The sequence below is a fragment of the Sphaeramia orbicularis genome, chromosome 15, assembly GCF_902148855.1.
Source record: "Sphaeramia orbicularis chromosome 15, fSphaOr1.1, whole genome shotgun sequence".
Taxonomy (NCBI): domain Eukaryota; kingdom Metazoa; phylum Chordata; class Actinopteri; order Kurtiformes; family Apogonidae; genus Sphaeramia; species Sphaeramia orbicularis.
In genome coordinates, this window is record NC_043971.1 from 36,670,327 (window position 1) to 36,692,488 (window position 22,162).

At 37.9% G+C, this 22,162-nt stretch overlaps 1 protein-coding gene across 2 annotated transcripts in view; it reads left to right on the plus strand.

The window, feature by feature from the left end:
- tet1 (tet methylcytosine dioxygenase 1) overlaps positions 1-18,529 on the plus strand; it is a 59,095-nt gene extending 40,566 nt beyond the window's left edge. For both annotated transcript variants that reach the window (XM_030155313.1, XM_030155314.1), the window contains 10 exons: positions 2,289-4,548; positions 7,347-7,437; positions 7,927-8,020; positions 9,713-9,921; positions 10,009-10,159; positions 11,046-11,135; positions 13,043-13,180; positions 13,335-13,511; positions 14,387-14,531; positions 15,218-18,529. In XM_030155313.1, coding sequence (XP_030011173.1) covers positions 2,289-4,548; positions 7,347-7,437; positions 7,927-8,020; positions 9,713-9,921; positions 10,009-10,159; positions 11,046-11,135; positions 13,043-13,180; positions 13,335-13,511; positions 14,387-14,531; positions 15,218-16,275 — 4,413 coding nt within the window. In that variant the 3' untranslated portion in view covers positions 16,276-18,529. The remainder of the gene's footprint in view (positions 1-2,288; positions 4,549-7,346; positions 7,438-7,926; positions 8,021-9,712; positions 9,922-10,008; positions 10,160-11,045; positions 11,136-13,042; positions 13,181-13,334; positions 13,512-14,386; positions 14,532-15,217) is intronic.
- The last annotated feature ends 3,633 nt before the right edge of the window (positions 18,530-22,162 follow it).

The following is a 22,162-nucleotide window of genomic DNA, read 5'->3' on the forward strand; positions in this document are numbered from 1 at the left end:
TGGCTGAAATTGTCTTTATTTTATCCAATAGGCCACTTTCCAGATCTAATGATTTTATATTATGATGGATTTTACAGATGTCCATATGCCCTACTCTTGTTTCCCAAACATGTTAAAACTGCATTTTATTATCCCAGTCCACACTATATAGCTGGAGCTGTACCAAATGCACATTATACATACGTTCTACTGAATGACTTCACTTAATTTCGTTATTGTTTTGGTTTATTTGGCAGCACACATTAATCAACCTTGCTGTAAATGCGTCAGTTAGCCAAAGCCAAAGGGCTAGTTATCATCTGTTGTCCCTGAACAGATATTACATTATCACCATGAAAACAGAAATATGATATTAAAATTCCAAAGCTATGTAGGTCACATATAAGCATGCAGAAACAATCATAAAAAGACACAAGAATACTGATATTAAATAAATAAATAAAAACATATTAAAAATACCCTAATGCTATATTATCAGGTACTATTAAAACCATGAGATGCAGATATACATACTACCAGACACAGAAATAGAAATACAGACTAAATTTTGGCCACATTGTGCATTTATTTGTTGCATTTTAGACACTACTAAAAATATATAAAGTGGAGACGCACATTTTAAGAAAACAATGTCAGTATAGTTAGGTAAAAAAAAAAAAAAACACAATAAGACATGTGTGCAGACAAATGACTTTACACACCTCTTTCTTTGCTAATGTGATGCACATGTAAACAATGCAGCCTGAGTAGCACCATGGCTACCCGCAGTCTACTGGATGAACCTATAAAACCAAAACAGCTGTCCGTGAGTGAGGCCTTTGAGCAAGGGCCAAGGTAGAACATCCAAGAGAGAGGTGACGTCCTTTTATTTGATGCAGTGTAAAGTAACAGAGAACACAAGCCCTATAGATGCACAATATGACATTAACCCTTTCATGCATAGTGGTCACTACAGTGGACAGTTATTCTACAGCTGTTCTCTTATATATTCATGGGTTTTGTTGTTTTAGTTCCATATCAGCCAACACAGTGGATGCTCATGTATCATCCCATACACTGCAATTTGCACCGTTACTGTAACTTTCCTGTTTTGATAAACCTGTTCTGCAGTAACATGCTTTAGTGTAAATCAGTTGTTAATTGTTATTACACTGTTAGAAGTTTTTTTTTTTTTTTTTGCATATTATCTCCATGAAGTGAAAAATAATTGGTATTAGAGTATGATAAAATGTGACAAAACATCTGATTAGCTGCATTAAAAATGTTTGATATTAGTTTTAAATACATGTTTCTTTGCTTCAAAAATTTTATGCATGGTGTCTGGCTGAGTGGACATTTTTGTAACTCCTTAAAAACAGAAGAAAACAATTCAATCACATTGTTTTTTTCATGCCTATAGAGGAATAAAAACACTCAGGAAAAATATCTTGGCTAAGGTTCTCATAATTCATAAGCATAATGCATGAAAGGGTTAAAATCTACAAATGTTTTTCCAATCCTGCTTTTATGCTCAGGATCGACAGGTTGTCATGTCTAATTAGGTATTAGACATTGTGATATGATGTTTTGGTCTGATTACTGACCCTTTTTTTTTGCAGTCCTCCCAAAATCTAAGTATGATCCAGTATCCAGCGTAAGCTTTTGGGATCATCATTATATCTGTATTGTGGACCTGTTGTTGGCCACAGTTCTGTACAATCTGTCCTGACTGAAAGGTGAAGTAGACCTGCTCTGCCTGAATAGAATCTCTAGTGGGTTAATCACTTACAAAGCAATGCACCACAGAGTTAACGTTACAAAGCAACAGCAATGTGCTGCCTTGCACATACATGCATGCCTGGTAACACACCTACAAATGCACACAAGATACAACATGTACATAGACATTGCACACATGCCCTTAGTGACCTGCTATCAGTGATGCAATCATGAACTTTAAGTATTTACTCTTTTTGGCTTTTACCTACTTGTGGGGCTGCTGTTATCAACATAACCCATGCAGGAATATATCACAGCCTTTACGGTAAAGTAACAGTTTAATGTTAAATTAGATGTGTTTAGAGAGAAGGTTCTTCATGTGTTATAGAAAGCAGATTTTTGTTGCGGTATGTCATAATATTTTCCACAGCCTTGATAGTAGTTGCAACAGATGCTTGTGCCATGCTGGGAGACAGTCTGTTGTGCTGTGTGCCGTGACTGTTTAGACCAAGCTGAATCACTGTATTCTGCCAAAGCTTGTTGAGTCACTTCTCTCTCTCTCTCTCTCTTTGTTTCTCTCTGTGTCTCAGGTGGGTCCAGAAAGTGGGTCGGTAAATGGCAAAGGCAAGGCACAGATGGATGACACCCACACGGCAGCAGAGGAGGATGAGGGGGAGGAAGGCCACATACCTCATATACAGTCTCCCCACATCACCCACTTGCTTACCAACAGCCTGGCCTCAGACCAAGCCACACGGCCAGCACTTATTAAACGAGAGCCCGGGCTGGAGACGACCAGCAATGCACTTCACCAACACGTATGCTCTTCTGTGACTTTACAGAATGGTTCTGCTGAAAATCTGACAAAACCTTACGGTGCTAATATGACCACAGGATCACACTCTGATCCCAAGTCGACATATCAAAGGAGCACAATGGCATCAGAGCCTCAAAGGGCTATAATATCAATGGTTTCTAAAGACTGCTCGGAGAATGGACGCAAGAATCCTTCTGCAGACTTTCCAATTCCACTCAAGAAGATCAAAATGGAGGAGCCATGGGTGTGGATCAATGAACAGACCACCACACAGCTGAGGGATGATGACGATGAGGTGTGTGAGGACCCGCTGTCCACACTGGCGGCAGTAGTGTGCCTTTCTGTCACAGAGAGAAAGGGTTTGGAGGAGAAACTTTTTGGCTCGCGTTCTTCCATTCTTCGCTCCATTAAAACGGAACCACTGGATTTCCACTCTGTGAAAAAAGAGCCAGATGACTTGAAAATTGACTTGTGTCAGAAAAGCACTCCTGTCAGCCTGCAAAGGACTCCGCTGCCTGTCAAAACTGAGCAAAATGTCTTTTTACCAAGTGTACAGTCTTTGGCAGAGAAAAGAAATCTCAGTTTTGATCAGGCTATTGCAATTGAGGCCTTGACTCAGCTGGCAGCTATACCTCAAACCACCCCAGGGCCCATTAAAGCTGAAATTAAGGGTGAACAACCCCTTTCTGTTGCTGCCCCTCTTACAACCTCCAGTACAAATACATCCCTACATGAAGCCAAACCCACAGCAGCTATCCGCTACAACAAAGTCTCGGTCATCAGCTCACCACTACACCAAACATCAGTTATACACCCTCCTGTGGCCAGACAAGGGAATGCCATCCAATGCTCCCGGGAGACAAGCTCCAACACAAAGCCATGTCTCTCAGAATCCTATCAGAGCCGGTTCCTGAATGATAGAACACCCAGCAGGAGGACAGAACAGGGCTTTGCTTCTCATGTCATCAAGTCAGAATGCAGCTATAGAGATCAGAGTGACATTAGGTTAACGAAAGACCATCAAGATCGCCTGTTTGGGGAGGACAGGGAGGGGATTGTTGGGAAAACAAGAAGGAACAGAGATGAGGAGGAGGTGGCAGTCCAGCTGGCAGACTTAGCTTTTATCATCCAGGCTCGTCACAACCAGCAATCGGAGAACAATCCTCCAAGAGGAACACCTGTGTCAGCCATCAAGTACAACTACAATTCGCAGCTACCCCCCACTCACAAAAAGGCACTTGTGAAGAAAGCCAAAGCTACCCCCCCCAAGCCTAGACGGAAGAAGATAAATGATGGACAACATGAGGGAATTAACCAGAGGACCCCTCTGTCAAAACGCATGCCAAATGGTGAGATGCCTCATCGGAGCCGAGGCCAGAAGATGCCTCCACCAGGGAAATCAGTCCTCCCACACAAGAGGAACCTGTTTCTGCCTCAGGCTCAAATTGACCTCAAGAGATACTTGGCTGAAGCTCAAGAGGAAAGGAGACAACTCATCCATCATGGTAGCACACACATGCAGGGCCAGAACTACTGCTCCCTCATGAAAACCAACCATATTCATGGTCAAGAAAACCAGCTGCAGTCCCCCTCTAACGGTCCACTCAACCTCCACAAACCCTGTAACGGTTACTCGGCAGGACCAGTGCAAGACTGTGAAAGGCATTTTTCTCAGGTACCACAGCCCTGTGGTGGGCTACAGCACGATGCTGATCCTAACACCAGCTCAGCTAAGGCTTGTTTCTTCAGTCACACCACCGGGCATCACGGTTTGGCTAATGGCCTCTCAGGACTTCGACAGTCCCCTCCTCCAAGCCAGCAGAACTACTACAAACTAGAACAGTCAGGACCCATCACTATCCTATCAACATCTACTGATGTAGATCTGGACCACTCCGAGGAGTCGACTCCATCTAAGAACAGCGTCAACAGCTTTCTGGAGTCTCCAATGAGCTTTCTAGACACCCCGACCAAGAATCTGCTCAATACTCCTTCCAAAAAACTGTCAGATCTTCCATCCTGTCAGTGCATGGGTGAGTTTACCGTGTACATGCCAAGTATGTTTTGTTACCACATTGGCTATGATTCAGTTCTTCTTTCAAGTTCACTTTCACTAGTTCAGTTATTCTATTGCCTCATCCACATGCACACCAGCTGTTTCCCAGTTCAGGGGCCAATTAGATAAAAATAGGCCACATTTCACAGTCATATTTGGACAGATGCCTTTGGAAGTCTTATTGACCTATTGTGGTGAATTTGGTGTTGAATAAATAAAAATGAAGACTTGAAAGGTGGCCTCTGAACTGAGATACAGCCACAGTAACTATGTGCATCTTACTGAAATTTAACCTGAGTCTCAACTAATGGACTAAAATGATGTTCTACTAAAATAGTTGAGGGGTGGGTTTGGGGATAGGTTTGCTCAGAAACATCAGGATATCAGTGAATTCAAACATGTTGTTTTTTGTTAAAATATTATTCTTCTATTAATACTAAAACCACCAAGAGTCTACAAGCTGCTGCACATACTGTCAAACTTATGAAATACTATAGGTACGTATGAGCTTACAGTATTTGGCCCTGTTGTTTTAATAGTGGTCACATTTACATTGCCAACTCTGTTTAACATGACAAACTGAAACGTGGCCTTGTCACAAATATGTGTGATATTATAAGAAATTGTCAGTATATACCATGGTATTTAACTTATCCAAACAGGCTCATGGGTGATTTTATATTGTTGTGAATTTAACTTTTACTGCATAAGTAAGCACAGTTTATGCTAATTGATAAAACTGGTTGTAAACACATTGATCACTGGAGAGCAAGCAAAATCATTTTCATTTCAACATGTATTACGAATTGGGTGTTAGCTATAGTGGAGCCACTGGGGTGTGGGTCCTATTAATAAACCATAGGCCCCTGTAAAAACATGATTTTACCTCTAAAGTACAGACAGTGTGGTAGTATGGTAGGAATTTCTGTTTATATTCATTTTCATCACCATGATGGATCATGCATAAATTTAGACTATTTTTTGATGTATGATTCATGCGCTGGGGTGACTCATCACTGAATCACCTTGATAAAGATATTGGCATAACTACTATGCATTATAATCACTTCGTAAAATATTCTCTCTCTATTGGCAAGTGAAATTCTGTCATCACTAATATTACTAATGTTTTTTCCATTGTCAGAAATGGCCAATCCAGTATTTATAACTGATATGATTTTTGTGTCTGAGCTTTGGAAAGTAGAGGATAAAAGGGTTTTTTTATTGAACTTTATAGCATTTCTCTCTCTCTCTCTCTCTCTCTCTCTCTCTCTCTCTCTCTCTCTCTCTCTCTCATACCTCTTGCCACCTCTGTGTTGTTGAAAGATGTACTGTTGCAGGCAGCAGTGGCTACTTTTCAACAGTTTTTCCTGAACAGTAAATCATGTGTGTTCTATTTTCTGACCATGAGCAGGCACCACAGGTTCAGAAATGTGATCACTATCCTTGTGTTAGCAGTACCTTAGTTTTAACAATCTACGTATATACAGTACTGTGTAAAAGTCTTAGGCCACCTTTAGCTTTGCCATTTGTATTTATTTCTTATTCTCTTTTCTTCAGATACAACAAGAAAATACAAGGAAAAGTGTGCACAGTCCTAAAAGACACACACAAAAACTGAAGTAAATGTATTGTAAAGGTTAAAGTCACTATTTAGTGTGACTCCTGACCCCATGACAAAAAAACGGCCCAAACAAAAAGAAACATCTGACATGTGTTGAACAAACCCTGGTATAAAACAAACAAAAAAAATAATGCCCTAAATGTCATATTGTCTGAACAAAAGGGTTAAAGACATGTTAAATACAAAGGTAGGACATAACAAATACTACTTATGCATATAAAGTATGCGGTCATTAGAACTTTACTAAACTAACAAATTTAATGTTGGCCTGTGACTTTTGCACAGAATTGTAGTTTCACATCAGTGTGACTGGAAATAGATATGAAAATTAATTTTAATGCAACTGAGACTGACCGCTTCCAAAGATTCTCCGAAAGTCATATTATATTGTATTACATTATATTATATTATATTATATTATATTATATTATATTATATTATATTATATTATAGCATAGTATAGTATAGTATAGTATTGTATAGTGCACCATTCTTTAACCCTTTCATGCACAGTGGTCACTACAGTGGACAGCTATTCTACAGCTGTTCTCTTGTATATTCATGGGTTTTGTTGTTTTAGTTCATTATCAGCCAACACGGTGGACACTTATGCATATGTAACTTTGCTGTTCTTGATAAACCTGATCTGCAGTAACGTGTTTGAGTGTAAATCAATTGTTAATAGACTGTAATTATCATTTTTTTCTTTAGCAAAATGTTTTTTTTGGTATATTATCTCCATGAAGTGAGTAGTAACTAGTATTAGAGTATGTTTAAATATGAGAAAACATCAAATTAGCAGCATTAAAAGTGTTTATATTTCATAGTTTTCACAATATATCAGTAAATACATGTTTCTTTGCTTCAAAAATTAAACGCATCGTATCCATTTGAGTGAACATTTTTGCAGCTCCATAAAAAATAGGTTCATAAAAAGCTGTAATTTGTATTTTTTTCATACCTAAAGAGGAATAAAAACAGGGGAGAAAAGTCATGATTAAGGTTCTCATAATTCATGCATGAAAGGGTTAAACCTGGTTTTATCTTGATAAGTCTCTTACACTATAATAACAGATGTACCTGCTACATAATCACATTTTAGGGAAAAAATCAATTTCTTTCTCTCATCCTGTTTTTGTGTTTTCCCTCAGATCAAATCATTGAAAAAGAGGAGGGCCCTTACTATACTCATCTTGGGGCTGGACCTAGTGTTGCTGCGGTCAGAGAGCTGATGGAGAACAGGTAGAGTGACTCTTTAACTTTGGGAGCATTTACTCTGAGAGCCAAATAAACTCTCCACCAAAGGTTCCGTGGAATGAGGCGGAGTTACAGCTGAAGAGTGTGTCATTAAAAGGAAGCGCCGCCGAGCATACACGTGCACATACACATTCATATATGGCCTCACACGGATACTCTTAAACACACAGAGCATGTTGAAACAGGAAACCCCTTGAGCTGAGACGAGGGGCCCGTAAACCAAGGTGACAACCTGATTTAAAGGTTTGAGGCTCACCTTCCATCTGACAGGCGCACTTAACAGCAAAAAAAAAAACTATTTAGCTGTTGATGTGTGTTTTAAATGACAGAAATGCACCAAAAACATTTCAGTATTTATCTTGGATTACTACGTACATGTCTATTTCACATTAAAAGAGTTTTAGATGTTAATGCTGCTAGAGTTCTCTGCTGTCTTCTGATATGTTTGACGTTTCTGTGTATTTTGTGTCACAGGTATGGTGCCAGAGGAAATGCAGTAAGGGTGGAGGTTGTTGTTTACACTGGGAAAGAAGGAAAGAGCTCCCAAGGGTGTCCGATAGCTAAATGGGTATGTGACCAGGGTTTGTGTTTACTGGATGTTGTATCATGAAACCTGAATATGTCTTCTGTATACTGATCCCTTCTGAAGGATTTCGCCGTTATTTATTTTTAGCAAAAGGCACCTGCAGCTACTTACACTAACTTTAAGGGTTAACATCATCTAAATTAAATCATGTTTTACTCAGGGATATTTAGACATGCAGGTTGGGTTTTATTTGTTTCATTATTTATGATTTTGGTTTTACTTGCCCTGGTTTTAAAGACTTTTTTTTTCCACAGTACACTCAATAAATTAACCTCAAGATTTTCAGAGTTGTCTGTAACAGTGAAGAGGTAAAATACATTAATAAAACCAGTGCTATTTGCATGTCATGGTTTTAAAAAATTATGTCAAAACTTGCCATCCACTTATTATTATTTGTGTGCCCTGAGCTTCACCAATTTATATGACTTATTTTTGTGGACCGGGTTGAAATTTGTACAAAACATCTAAGAAGCTAATAATTTACAACATATTTAGTTGAAGTTGTTGGAGTTATTGAAATCAGATTAATAAACATTAAAAATTGTTACCAGACCTCCACTAGTTATCACTCTCCTTTCATTCTGTTTTATACTAAATATATTTCTGTCACATCTATTAGTTATGTCATCTTGTATAGACCACAAATTTGCTAAATTTAGCTTATAAGGTGACACTTTTTGTTAAGAAATTGTTTTCATTGATTGCAGATATTCACAATATTCACAAGGTTATATTACTCCTCCGTCTTCTTGTTTTCTTCATACATTTCACTCGCTTTAAAACATAATAAGCAGTTGATGAGGCTCCGAATATACATACTAATGATTAAATTTAGCCCAGAGGCCAAACCTTTATAAATAAAGGAAAACTAAAAACCTATTTAGAGTAGTCATTTAGGATATTTCAACATCCCAAAAATTAAAAACTTTTCACTATATATATATATATATATATATATATATATATATATATATATATATATATATATATATATATATATATATATATATATATATCCAGAATACAAACTAGATGAGTAAATGGATGGATCTGGATGTTTTTCTAACTGAGTGAATAAGATTGTGCTTTGAGATGGTTTTAAGGGACATTGTTGTACACTTTAGTACCTTTTTAATTAATTGATGGTGTTTTTTTTTTACGTATGTTATCAGTCAGGACTCTCTTGCAAAAGAGATTTTTAATCTCAACATGTCTTTTTTTCCCCCGTTAAATAAAAAAAAAAAAAAAGAGTAAAAAGTGTAAGCTTAAACGTAAACAAGACCATATCCAGTCAGTATATGTATAACATTTACGTATTTTGGATCAACTGCTGCACCATCTGTGATGCTCTTGTAATATTGTTCTACCTGTACCAGTGTCTGGGATGAAAACTAAACAGGACCAAGCCTTTGTAGTTTAGTCTGAGTTGGGATGTATTTTAAGACTCTTCCGAAAACCTCCTTTTACCAGAGGGGTTATTCTGGTTTATCTGAGCCGCTAGTTTACCTTGTCATTTATTTGGTTTTTACAACCTTTTATTCACATTTGTATATTTTATCATTTAGTGTAAGATATCAGTTTCTTGTTAAAGCAATTTATACTTTATGTGAAAAGTGTTATTGTATTTAATCATTTTCATGAATGATATATCTGTTTTTTTCCTGTGCGTCTCAGGTGATCCGTCGTGGCAGTGAAGAGGAGAAGCTGCTGTGTTTGGTCCGCCGGAGGCCAGGACATCACTGTGACAGCGCCGTGTTGGTCATTCTCATCTTGGCATGGGAAGGGATCCCACGGCCTGTGGCGGACCACCTGTACCAGGACCTGACAGAGACCCTCTTTAAGTACGGCTCCCCCACCAGCCGCCGCTGTGCCCTTAATGAAGAGTGAGTACTTCATCAGCTGTTTGTACCTGATGCTCCTTCTTCTCGGCTTTGTCTGAGTCTTCAGCTCCTTTCACTGTTTCCCCACAGTCGGACGTGTGCATGCCAGGGGTTGGATCCAGACACCTGCGGAGCTTCTTTTTCCTTCGGTTGCTCTTGGAGTATGTACTTCAATGGCTGTAAGTTTGCCCGCAGCAAAGTGCCCCGCAAGTTTCGGCTGCTTGGAGACTACAGGGAGGAGGTACGGGAAATATCCAAGCAGAAGTCAGCAATAGTGATCTCTCTGTTTTGTTAACACTTGTCGAATTTTACACATGTGAAAGCCTATTAATATACACTGTTGTCAATAAAGTTAAAATATAATATATTTACCTGTTTTCATGAAATGCTTGGGACAATGTGGTTTATTATTGATACATTAAGGGTAACAATCAATCCCATTCAATGTTATTTTGACAAAATTTTGCCAAGCCTTTCATTCTGACAAATCAGGAATATAAATAGAAGCTATTTTAATGGTTATACTTTATATGAAAGTCTAACTTAACAGGTTAACAAAGACCTGATACAATTTAATAAGGCATTGTTTTTGCTTTGGATTCAGTAGCTACAAAAAAAACAAGAAAAGCACTCAGAGAGCGCAGACCTCCGCCAAGACAAATCTGCCCCCCCTCTCCCCGATCACCACCAAAATTTAATCATTTCTTCCTTGTGCCAGTATCTACATTTCCTGAAAATTTCATGAAAATCCGTCCATAACTTTTTGAGTTATCTTGCTAACAAACAAACATGCACACAAACACACAAAGCAAAGTGATCACAATACCTCCTGGTGGAGGTAATTAGCTGTTGCACATAGATAGATAACTGCTGGTACATCATAATAGCACAATAATTAATCTTAACAAAATATCACAAAATGTTTAACAGTAGTTAAACTCAAATGTTGCTTATAAAGATACTTTTATCAAGTAAAAGAAACCTTAAGATTTTTTAATATTCTTTGGAATTAATAACTTCCTATAAAACTCTAATAACAATAAACAAGTGTTTATTATGCTATTATTACCACTTAAAGATAATTTAGTAATTAAATTGTCACTCACCCCTCACATGTCTCTCTTTAGGAGGAGAAAATAGAGAACAACCTCCAGGCTCTGGCCACTGACCTGGCCCCTCTCTACAAGAGACTGGCTCCTGAAGCTTTCCAGAACCAGGTGTGACTCATTCAACAGCTGAAACATGCACCAAATGTTCAAATTAACCCACATCTACCATTTTATGATGCATACACACATCCTTGTATGTAGGTTTGTCCATCAAAATGCTGGTTCCATTATGTTAAAAAAGGCAAAATCTCAGTAACTGTTCAACAAAGTGTGTAGATTAAAAATGTGAACAGTTATTGGTCAACTTGGCTGTAGGGAAATTCATACTCTGTATTTTACCCATCCTAATGTTCTCTTGGTCACTGTGGCTTTGTGTCTTTCCATCTATCAAAGTGTCAGGAAAGCCATGTGGAAATGTATTAAAATATGGCACAAACTTTGTTATACATTTACTTGGACTGAATACAGGCGGATAAAGGTTAAATGTCACAAAACATAATTCATGATTTCAGGTTATGATGTGTTATGACAGTGGTTATGTACGATCAAACAGTTCTTGTTTAAATAGGAAAATTTTTTTACAGATTTGATCATTTAGATTGATCGGTTCTGTTTTATACACTGAATACACCAAAGCCTTGAACACATTGCTGCAGAGTATTACTACTGCTTCCATCTGATCCTGTCCTCTGCAAGGTCTCTCTCACCAACTACCTGCATGTCCTCCTTCACCACATCTATAAATCTTCTCTTTGGTCCTCCTTTTTCCCTCCTACCTGGTAGCTCCATCTTCATCATCCTTGTGCCAATGCATTCACTATCCCTCCTCTGCACATGTCCAAACCACCTCAGTATGGTCTTTCTCACTTCATCCCTAAAATGTCCAACCTGAGCTGTCCCTCTGATCTGCCTGTTCTTAACTTATAAAGACCCAGTGCTACTTTTATGGTAGTTCCCAAATTAATTTTTCTCACTATTTAACATTTCTTAATCAATTTATCACTATTTAATATAATATTATTCTCTTTGTTTTGTGTTTCTTCAGTGAAAATCATGAAAACAATCACTGAAGAAAAAGTGACTGTTTTCAGCAAAATATATCAATAACTGAACATAAAAACAAGTGTGTCCATCCACTGTCATTGATCCAACTCCACGGGTTTTACTGGTGAATTAATGTTGTAGAAGATGACAGTGTTTCCACGTTCACTATGGAGCCTCTGAACGTCCAAATGGGTCATATCTGATGACCATGAAAAAACGACAAACTGTATTTTACACCAATTATTTACATGTAGTGACACGATTAGTGGATGAGCAGGTATTAAACATTTTACATCAGTAGATGGTTTTGGTCGACGGTGGATGTTTGGGTCTTTATGAGTTAAAGAAAAATCTCAGCATCTTCAGTTCTGCCGCCTCCAGCACTGCCTCCTGTCTTTTCATCAGCACAGGCACCTCTAAAATGTACAACATTGCTACAGACTACTGATATAAGGAGAAAAAAATATACATAGGAAGATAATAATACCTTCCTGACAAACCATCCATGCCAGAAGCAGAATAATAAGTTAAAATGAGGTGGTAAAAAAGAAGAACCATAGGAACTATTTTTTCTTATCTCCTCTATTTTAATTAAGGAAAAAGAAAAACTGTTAACAGTAAAATAGTATTCATTGCTTTTTCCCTTGCTCCTCCTTTTTGCTCTTCACTTGGTCCAATCAATATTTAAGGTGCTGATCATTTACAGATACAGATTAACTTTATTGATCCCCAAGTGGAAATTCACAGCCTTCTCCAGTTTCACACTTTCTGTTTCTGTTTTTTGTCTTTGCCCGTCCTCCTTATTTTCTGCCTACTTTCTTGACTTAATGTTTCAGCTGGGTCAGCTCATACATGGCTGATGTATTCTGTCAAGTTAAACATTTATCTTCTCATAATTTCAAGGACAAACTCAGTGGTGCTGTAACTTGTGCCTCCTGTGTCGTGTTCCTTCTCCTTGTCTTGGTGTTTAGGTGGAAAATGAAGAGGCAGGAACGGACTGCCGGCTGGGCTGGAGGGAGGGACGTCCTTTTTCTGGGGTCACAGCCTGTGTGGACTTTTGTGCTCACGCCCACAAGGACACTCACAACATGAATAACGGCAGCACTGTGGTAAGTGTGGCAGACAACAGGGTGAACATGCAGGATGCTTTGATACTGCTCAACACTTCCACCTCAAAGGTCGCTGGGTCTGGTGTTGCTCCAGAGTCTTGAGGAATTGATCTACTTGGTTAAACATCACTGCTTTTGTTTATTTGCCCTTCAGGTTTGCACTTTAACCAAGGAAGATAACCGTGCTGTACGTAACATACCAGAAGATGAACAGCTTCACGTTCTGCCACTTTACAAGATCTCTGATAGGGATGAGTTTGGCCAGGTCGAGGGCCAGTGGGCCAAAATCCAGAGTGGTGCTCTACAGGTTCTGTCCTCTTTCCCCCGTGAGGTGAGTAAATAGGCAATCATCTCATTTATCATCACAATAAAACTTTATATTGAAGTATACTTGTAAACATTACGCATATATATTGGTGACATATCAGCTCTTGTCATTATATAATACATTTGTTAAGTACTAGTGAATGAGTTGTGAGCAAGACCTAATTTTGGAATGGGGAACATATTCTGAGTTAGAAAGACTTAATTTAAGGGTAATTTGACATTATTATACTTGTAGTTTTTGTTTTGTCACATAAGAACTCTATTAAGTTGTGATAACATGATAGTTTGTGACCAGCAGGGAAGTAAAGCAGTGCAGTGCTGAAGAGGGAGGCAGGAGCAGAAACAGGCCCATTTGAAAGCAATAGCACTTGAGTGTTACTTTTAGAATATTTTCACATCACATTTCTTTTGGTTCTACATTTTATCAACTGTAATATGTACTTATGTATTTCATACACACTGAATTATATCACACATTTGCTGTCTTGGTTGAGTTGGAAAATGCAATGACTATGGTGATGACTATGGAGAAGTACCACCTACAACCCAACAGAAACAAATATGAGCTATTCCTGTCATGGAGAAGGACTCTTCTTGTTATACAACCACCCTTTAAGACCAAACTAAGATTGCAATCCTTGTTGAACCCCTCCGGGTATTACCAATAAGCAGTATTTAAGAGGTTACTAAAAAGAAAAAAAAGACACTATTGAAGGAAATCCATAAGTCAGTAGCCTAGTAATTGTAGAATATAGTAATGCAAGAAAGCAGTGCTTTATGATGACTGATAGAGAGCCAATATGCTATTAATTTATATGTCTGTGTATATAAAATATAAATAGTGCACATTTTAAATTAATTATATTATGCATCTGTTAGGTTCGTCTACTGGCTGAGCCAGTGAAATCAGCCCGTAAGATGAGACAGGAGGCTCGTCTGAAGGCTCAGGCGGAGAAGCTGGAGAAGAAGCAGGGGCTGACTCCCCTCACTCCTGGCAAAGGGAAAAATGAAACCACCAGCAAAGGTGACAGACCTCTAGTCCTGCTGATGTTTGAGCTGTTTCACAATACACACACGTTGAAGAATAACAGGTTAAAGATTACATTCAGAATGTATTAAGTAATATAACTGTTTTAATACTTCACAAAAGTAATGTAACTCATTACTGTAAATAGGTGTGACACAAATATGATACGATCTCATATACTGCATAAAATCATAATTTCACCGTAGAGCCATTCTGCGATACATCACAATATCTTTGTAACTGAAGAAGAAAAGTAAGATATAAATTCAGCCACTACATTTTTGTGACAGTTTCGCAGAGTTTGACAACTGAGGTGAAATAATGTAGTGAAAAGTTGACTGAGTTTTAGATTTGTTCGTCTTTAACACACAAATTCTTTCTAGTGCAATATGACTTGTATATATTGTATAATACAACATACCATGTATCACACAAAATGATTTATTTTTGTGTTAATAGTTTGCCCTGTTGTGCTTATCTTTGTCATTTTTATTAAAAGTTTGTAAAACATAACTCGAATCAAGATTTTATTATTTTAATGTTAAAACAGTACCACTAAAACAAATCACATGGATGTAAAATCTGTTACATGTAACTAGTCCCCATCACTAGCTCAGGTCACAGAATCTGGATGTTTGTAGATGTTTAATTCTGATGTTTTGATTTTGGTGCTTTATTTTCAGAGCCCCAGCCCTACTACAGCTCTTATAAAGTACCACCCCGACCTGCCAGCGTTGGAAGGTACCCACCGGAGAGGACGCCACACAGCACTTACAGTCAGACCATCAGCAGCTTTCCCACTCCGGGTACTGGGATGTCCACACACAGGGACATCATCTCCTCCAACCACCTCGGTCTGTCCAGTCTCCAGTCCGGACAGAACGGCTCAGTTCTCAGCTATAAGACACTGAGCGGCACGGTGAATGGTTTTCCTGCAGCTTGTAGTGATCAGAGCACTAGATCAGATCGTATACCTCCACATAACGCCCTTAGTGACCACCCTTTTAAAACTGAGCCCAGGGAGGTACACTACTCTCCTCTGCACAGACCCTCCCCCAGCGAGAGCGCTCCTCCCGCCTCCTCCTTCTCCCCGCGACCTACCTCTGAGGGCCTCTTCAGTAGGCTCAACGGACTCCACAGGGGTGCAGGAGATGGCGGGTCAGAGGTCAGAGGTCACGGCCTCGCACCTCTCTCAGCTCTCGCCCTCCCACCGCAAACGTCCCCGCCTGAACCAGAAGAAGTGAAGCACGAAGAGGTGTGGTCAGACAGCGAGCACAACTTCTTGGATCATGAAATAGGCGGGGTAGCTGTGGCACCCTCACATGGCTCCATCTTGATTGAGTGCGCGCGGCGGGAGCTCCACGCCACCACCCCGATCCTCAGGCCGAACCGCCGGCATCCCACGCGCATCTCTCTGGTCTTCTACCAGCATAAGTCTTTAAACGAGCCGGGCCACGGGATGGCGATGTGGGATGCTAAAATGGCCAAGCGGGACCGGGACAGGGAGGAGGAAGCTGAGAGGTTACGGATGGAGGAAAGCCCGAGCAAAGCGACGGGAAGGAAACGGAAAGGAGCTGGAGGCGTGGAGGTGGAGGAGGAGAAAGAGGAGGATGCAGAGGCGATAAAGAGGACGCTGAATGTTCCAACGCGTCAAGCTTTGACTCTAGCAAGGGATGGAGTCATCACTGTGTCTCCCTATGCTCTCACCCACGTCACAGGCCCCTACAACCGCTGGACTTAGTCAACATGTTTTACACACACACATACACACTTACACACACAAAGAGAACTCCCACACCCTGTGCTTCTGCCTTACCTCAATCAACTTCAAACCGCTACTCTCATTTTTATGTCATTTTCATTGTGCTTTTCTAATATCTTTGTCCACTTTGTGCTTCTTTGTCTCTGCCTTCAAAGTGATGAGGAAGACCAAAGTTGTGTCGGCTTTTTAACTGTGAGTTCGGGTGTTGGTTTTTATTGTAAAGAGATGGTGCTTTGAAGCATTTTAAACTGGTTTTATACACATGATTTAGAACAAAAAAAACAAGATGTGATTATTTATTCTGATCATAACGATTTATATTTAATTCCTGGTGTAAGCCTGTTTACTGCAAGATTTTCTATGATAACCTGCATTATGTGTTGACGCTCAGAGTTTATGTTGTACTATAGGACTATGCTCTTTATTTCAGCCAGTAGCTCTCTATCTATGAGATGAACTTACTGGCCTATTATACATTGGTGCCATTCTCACTGTAACCTTTGTTCAGCAGACATCACGTAATGTAGAAAACAGGACTAATAAGGTGCATATATTTACCACAGACTGTCACATGTAGCATTATACTTTTTCTTCGGCTGCCTCCGACTGCTGTCTGCAGCTGATGAAAGAAATGTACTTGTATGGTTTGTTGTTTATTTTCTATAAACCGGGATGGTTTGTCTTTTACTCACAGATATGTATGACATATTAAGAAGCACTTTTTTATTTTCTTAAACTTAACTTGAAAAAGGTCCCAAACCATAGGCCTAAAAATGTATGTACAGATAGAGATATATATGACAGTTTAGCATGAACCCTGTTTTATTTTTTCAGTATTTTACCGCATTTATTTGATTGAGCTACACAAAGACATACATATCCGATTAAAATTCACTCTTATTCAAAACTTAGTATGACGAGGAATCGTGAAATGCTGCAACAGTAAGGTGCTTATTATTACTAGCACTTCATTTATGCTCACCTTCTGGAAAACAAGTTAAAAATGTTCAAAACATTTTTCACAGGGCACAAGCATGAGTATAGAATTATGAATTTCTGACTTACTGTATTTTAATGGTGCTAACGAGACCTCTGGTTTTTTTTTTTAAACAGTAATCATAAAGTGTCAGATTTGTCAAAAAAGTGTTGCAAGTTTTTTAAATCCACACTGTTTAAATACAAAACCACAGGTGCTTAAGAATCAAACTATTTATTCTTTACATTCTCTCTACATTTGTCGGAAAACCACTCATTACTAGTTGGCAGATTCCACTCAGACAATTGCCTAAGACAATTTCAGGTGCTCGAACCTTGTGAAGACGTTGTTTACAAAAACCTTTTATACAGGATCTGAGTAAGGGGGTTGGTGTCAACTCCTAATGAGTCTGGATCTCATGTTCTTTGACTCTTCATTGTTCTCGCTTATCACTGAAATTTCAGCACAACAGACAAAGACCTTTAACTGATGTCCACACTAACACTAGTGACATTTGAGAAACATGGTGGTCTTTTACAGTTTGACTTCCATTTGGTGCTAATAGGACAAGGTGTCAATGTACATTCAGTGACACAAAAGCTGATGGTATGGTGCTTTTTGTAAACTCATCGCACACTGACCTGCTATATTCTTCTCTACAAAGACTGTTCTAGTCTTTCTGTAGTTTCTTAGTGGCTGACAACAGACCCGAGATGTGTTGGATTCCCATCCTTGATCATGATGTCAATTAAGTGCCAGAAAAAAGCAAATCATTATCAACATGTCCATCAAGTCTTCCATAGATTCTCATTGATTTCAACTCTTCGCACAGTCTTCACACACACAGAAAATGCAATGAATGTAAACAGATTCAAATCATTTGGCTTAGATGGAGCATTTTTTTAAAACATTTTTTAGCATCTTTTCATTTGCCTCTCAGTTATCATCATACAACATTGAAACTCTTTGTATCGACGAGAAACTAACAGCAAGCACCAGCATTTGAAAAAACTGAAAAAACATGTTTTAATAGTGGAGAAATGTGTAAATATGTATGTGAAGCAAACTGTTTTTACTGTACTATTAATGGTGTTTAGACAATGGATGATCTTGCTTATTTTGAAACTGAATTACTGTATGTTGCTGAAAGTATATCCAGTGTAGACTTGAGAAGAGACTAAATTTAGCATTCCTTTTATGGATGGCTGAGCTCCTTCGGGATTGTAAAATAAAGTCATATTTATATTTTGGACCTGATCATGACTTTCTCTGCTCTATTTTGTTGTGTGTATGTGTGTGAGTATTTTATCTATGCATTATATTTAGTATGAGAGTGATAAAAAGGGTGGTGCCAGACACAAGAAACCCCGCCCCTCACACATTGTAACTTATTCTGGCATTGATCCAGCTGATGTCATCATGTCTGTGTGTGTGCTGATGTCAACATATCAATTGCCTCTATATATGTGACAAGTTTGAAGTAAATTGAAACAAAATTAATATTTTTATAGACATTTGAAATTTTGTTATTATAAGTAGATGGGAGAGGAAAGAGTGTAAAAATTCTTTAAAAATTTGACCTTTGACCTACTTTTCCCAAAATGTAACCACATCTATTTTTGGCCACTGGCAATCTATAAACCAAATTTGGTATGAATTCAACCAATAGTTTTGCTGCTATAGACATTTGAAATTTCACTTATTAAAAGCAAATGGAGAAAAAAAGTATTTTAAAAATTCATTAAGAATTTTAACTTTGACGTACATTTCCCAAAATGTAATGAGATGTATTGTGGGTCACTGGCAATCTATAAACCCAATTTGGTATGAATTCAATTAATAGTTTAGCGGCTACAGATATTTAAATTTTGTCCTTTATAAATAAATGGGGGGAAGGAAGTTTAAAAAATTCATTAAAAAATTTAACTTTCACCTACTGTTCCCAAAATGTAACAAAACCCTTGCCTCCCTTTTTCGGGGTGGGGTAAAAATACGCCTTTCACACCATTTTGAGTTTTCTTTACTATAACATGAAAAAGCAGTGACACACCTTAATTTGGCAAATATTCAGATGAAAAAAAAAGACATATAATTGCCCTCTGAAACACATTAGGATATGAGTCAGTGCTCCAGGACTTTATCCTCAGTGTTTGGACATGAGTCATCATGTGTTTGGGAACAATTTGTCTTCAGGAGAAGGAGTTTATTCCAATATGTTATGAGCTATTGGTTTGCAGGAATGAGTAATTTATTTTCAATCAACTAAAAAAAAAAAAGTCATTAAAGGTAAACCACTGAATTTTTAGTTGTTTTACAAATCCCAAAACAGTTTAATGTCACATCATGTATATGTATATCTGCAGACATTTGCTTAGTATTTGTGCAGTGAATATTAGTTTCAGTCTATAAAATGCCAAATAATTCAAAAAAGGTCTATCCTCAGAACTCAGAATGACAGGTTTTTACAGTGCTCTAGGCTCAAATTATTAGTTACTACAAACGTGTGAAAGAAGAAGAAGAAGATCAAAGAAGATGAGTAAATCTCAACATTTGGTCATAGGTTCAAATTTCAGTCAGTTTTGATTGAAAAATCATTAAAATGACTTAATAACAAAGAACATAAAACATTAATCTGCAACATTTCTATAACATCCAAGATCTTGAAAAATTTATTTGGAGAGAAAGACCCAAAGCAATACTGTAAGTCATAATTATGGGACAACAGCAAAGATAATGATGTGTTTAGTCAAATAAATATGTATAAATTCATAGAATTTTTTTTTTTTTTATTTTGCATAGGGCCTAGTCGGTGTCATACTCTCTCATTAAAAACCAGGATTTTGGTTATTTTAATAAGTCTCAAGTATAGTTGTCTCCATTATTTATTTGAAAATTTGTGATTTAATATGTACAGACTTGTTCTTTTAAAATTTTGCTATTAATTAATGAATTATTGATTATTATCCATTGAATTATTATTAATACTAATCATTTGGTGATTATTTTATTAGGATACCCATTAAACTAGTCAAATAAAATTATATACCGAGCCTCAGAATTAGATATAACTTACATCAGTCATTCTGACCACAGACAGAAGTGGTGATAATACTGATTATTTCATTTCAGTGGTTCCTTTCACTAGGTTGGATGTATCTAGCACCAAGTGAACATTTAGTTCTTGAAGCTGATGTGTTGGAAGCAGCAGAATGACCAATGTAAGGATCTGAGTGACTTTGACCAGGTCCATATTGTAACGGTGATGACTGTGTCAGAACATCTCCACAGCTGCAGGTCTTGTTGGGTGTTTCTGGTCTGCAGTGGTTAGTACTGACCAAAAATAGACAAAAGAAGGGCATCCTCTCAGGTCAATTGGGCATCTTTGAGGAATCTGATCCATGGAGGTCCACCTCTCTACTTCCAGGACTTCAGGGATCTGCTGCTAACATCTTGGTCCAGATCCCACAGCACACCTTCAGAGGTCTGATGGAGTCTAGGCCTCGGGTCAGAGCTGTTTATGTGGAAAAAAATGGGGACCTTCACCATAACAGACAAGTAATAATGATGTTACGCTCCCACAGATGCTTGACTGGTTGAGATCCGGTTGTACTTTAGACCACTTTTGGCCTGTATTTACACTGGGAATGAATAACAAGATCTGGAGATGCTCTGAACCAGTGATTTGGACGTCACAATTTTGCCCTTGTCAAAGACGCTCAGATCCTACACTTACACATTTTGTTGTTTCTAACACATAAACTTGGAGGGCTTCTTGCCAAATGTATCCCATCCACTGACAGGTGTCATTGTAATGAAGGCTCATCTCCACTGGCTACCAGTTGAAACTGATACTAAAATCTTACTTTTTGTTATTAAAGCTCTCTATGGTCTTGCTCCATCATATTTAACAGAACTTTTAACGCTCTGTTAGTCCAGTGTGTGTGTGTGTATATATATATATATATATATATATATATATATATATATATATATATATATATATATATATATATATATATATACACGAGGGCTGTTCAATAAGTTCATGGCCTCACCCAGAAATACTGGTTGTTATAATACAGGATGTTACATTCTTTCATGATGGGATAGTGATGCTTGAACATCGATGGACCAAGTGCATTGCTGTAAATGGAGATTATGTTGAAAAATAAAATATAAATTATCAGTCTGTGTTGTTCTGTTCTGGGTGAGGCCATGAACTTATTGAACGGCCCTCATATATATGTATATATATATATATATATATATATATATATATATATATATATATATATATATATATATATATATATATATTTTTATATAATTCTGAGAAGAAACTCAAAATTCCAAGATTACAGTCAGGATTATGACTTTTTTTCTCTGATTTTTTGTTGTTGTTGTTGTTTTTTACATTCAGGGAGTGTCACTTCTGCTTTATGACATAAAGGAAGAGTGCAGGAGGCTGACATATTGACGAATTTAGATGACTATTTATGCATTAGAGGGGTTCCAGAAGAAGCCATTTCACTATTTTATAAGCAAAAGGAAGGGAAACAGATATCAGTGGCTTTTTCCTTCATATTTTCATAAACAAGTTTCAAAACATAACATTCACTCACCTTTTGCTAATCTGAGAAAAAAGTCAAAATTCTGACTTTTTTCTCAGAATTCTAAGCTTTTCTCAGAATAATAATAAAAAATCATATTGGACTTTTTTTTTCCAGTGGCCCTAATCCTCTTCCGCAGGATAATGTCTTGGATGACCAGTGTAATTACACCATGTACAAGTTTTGAGTGACTCTCCTGGTCGTCCGTTGTTGTAATATTCGTGGAAATGAATAAAATACGCTTATGGATGTGTCAGTATTATGGGATACTCACCTCGGA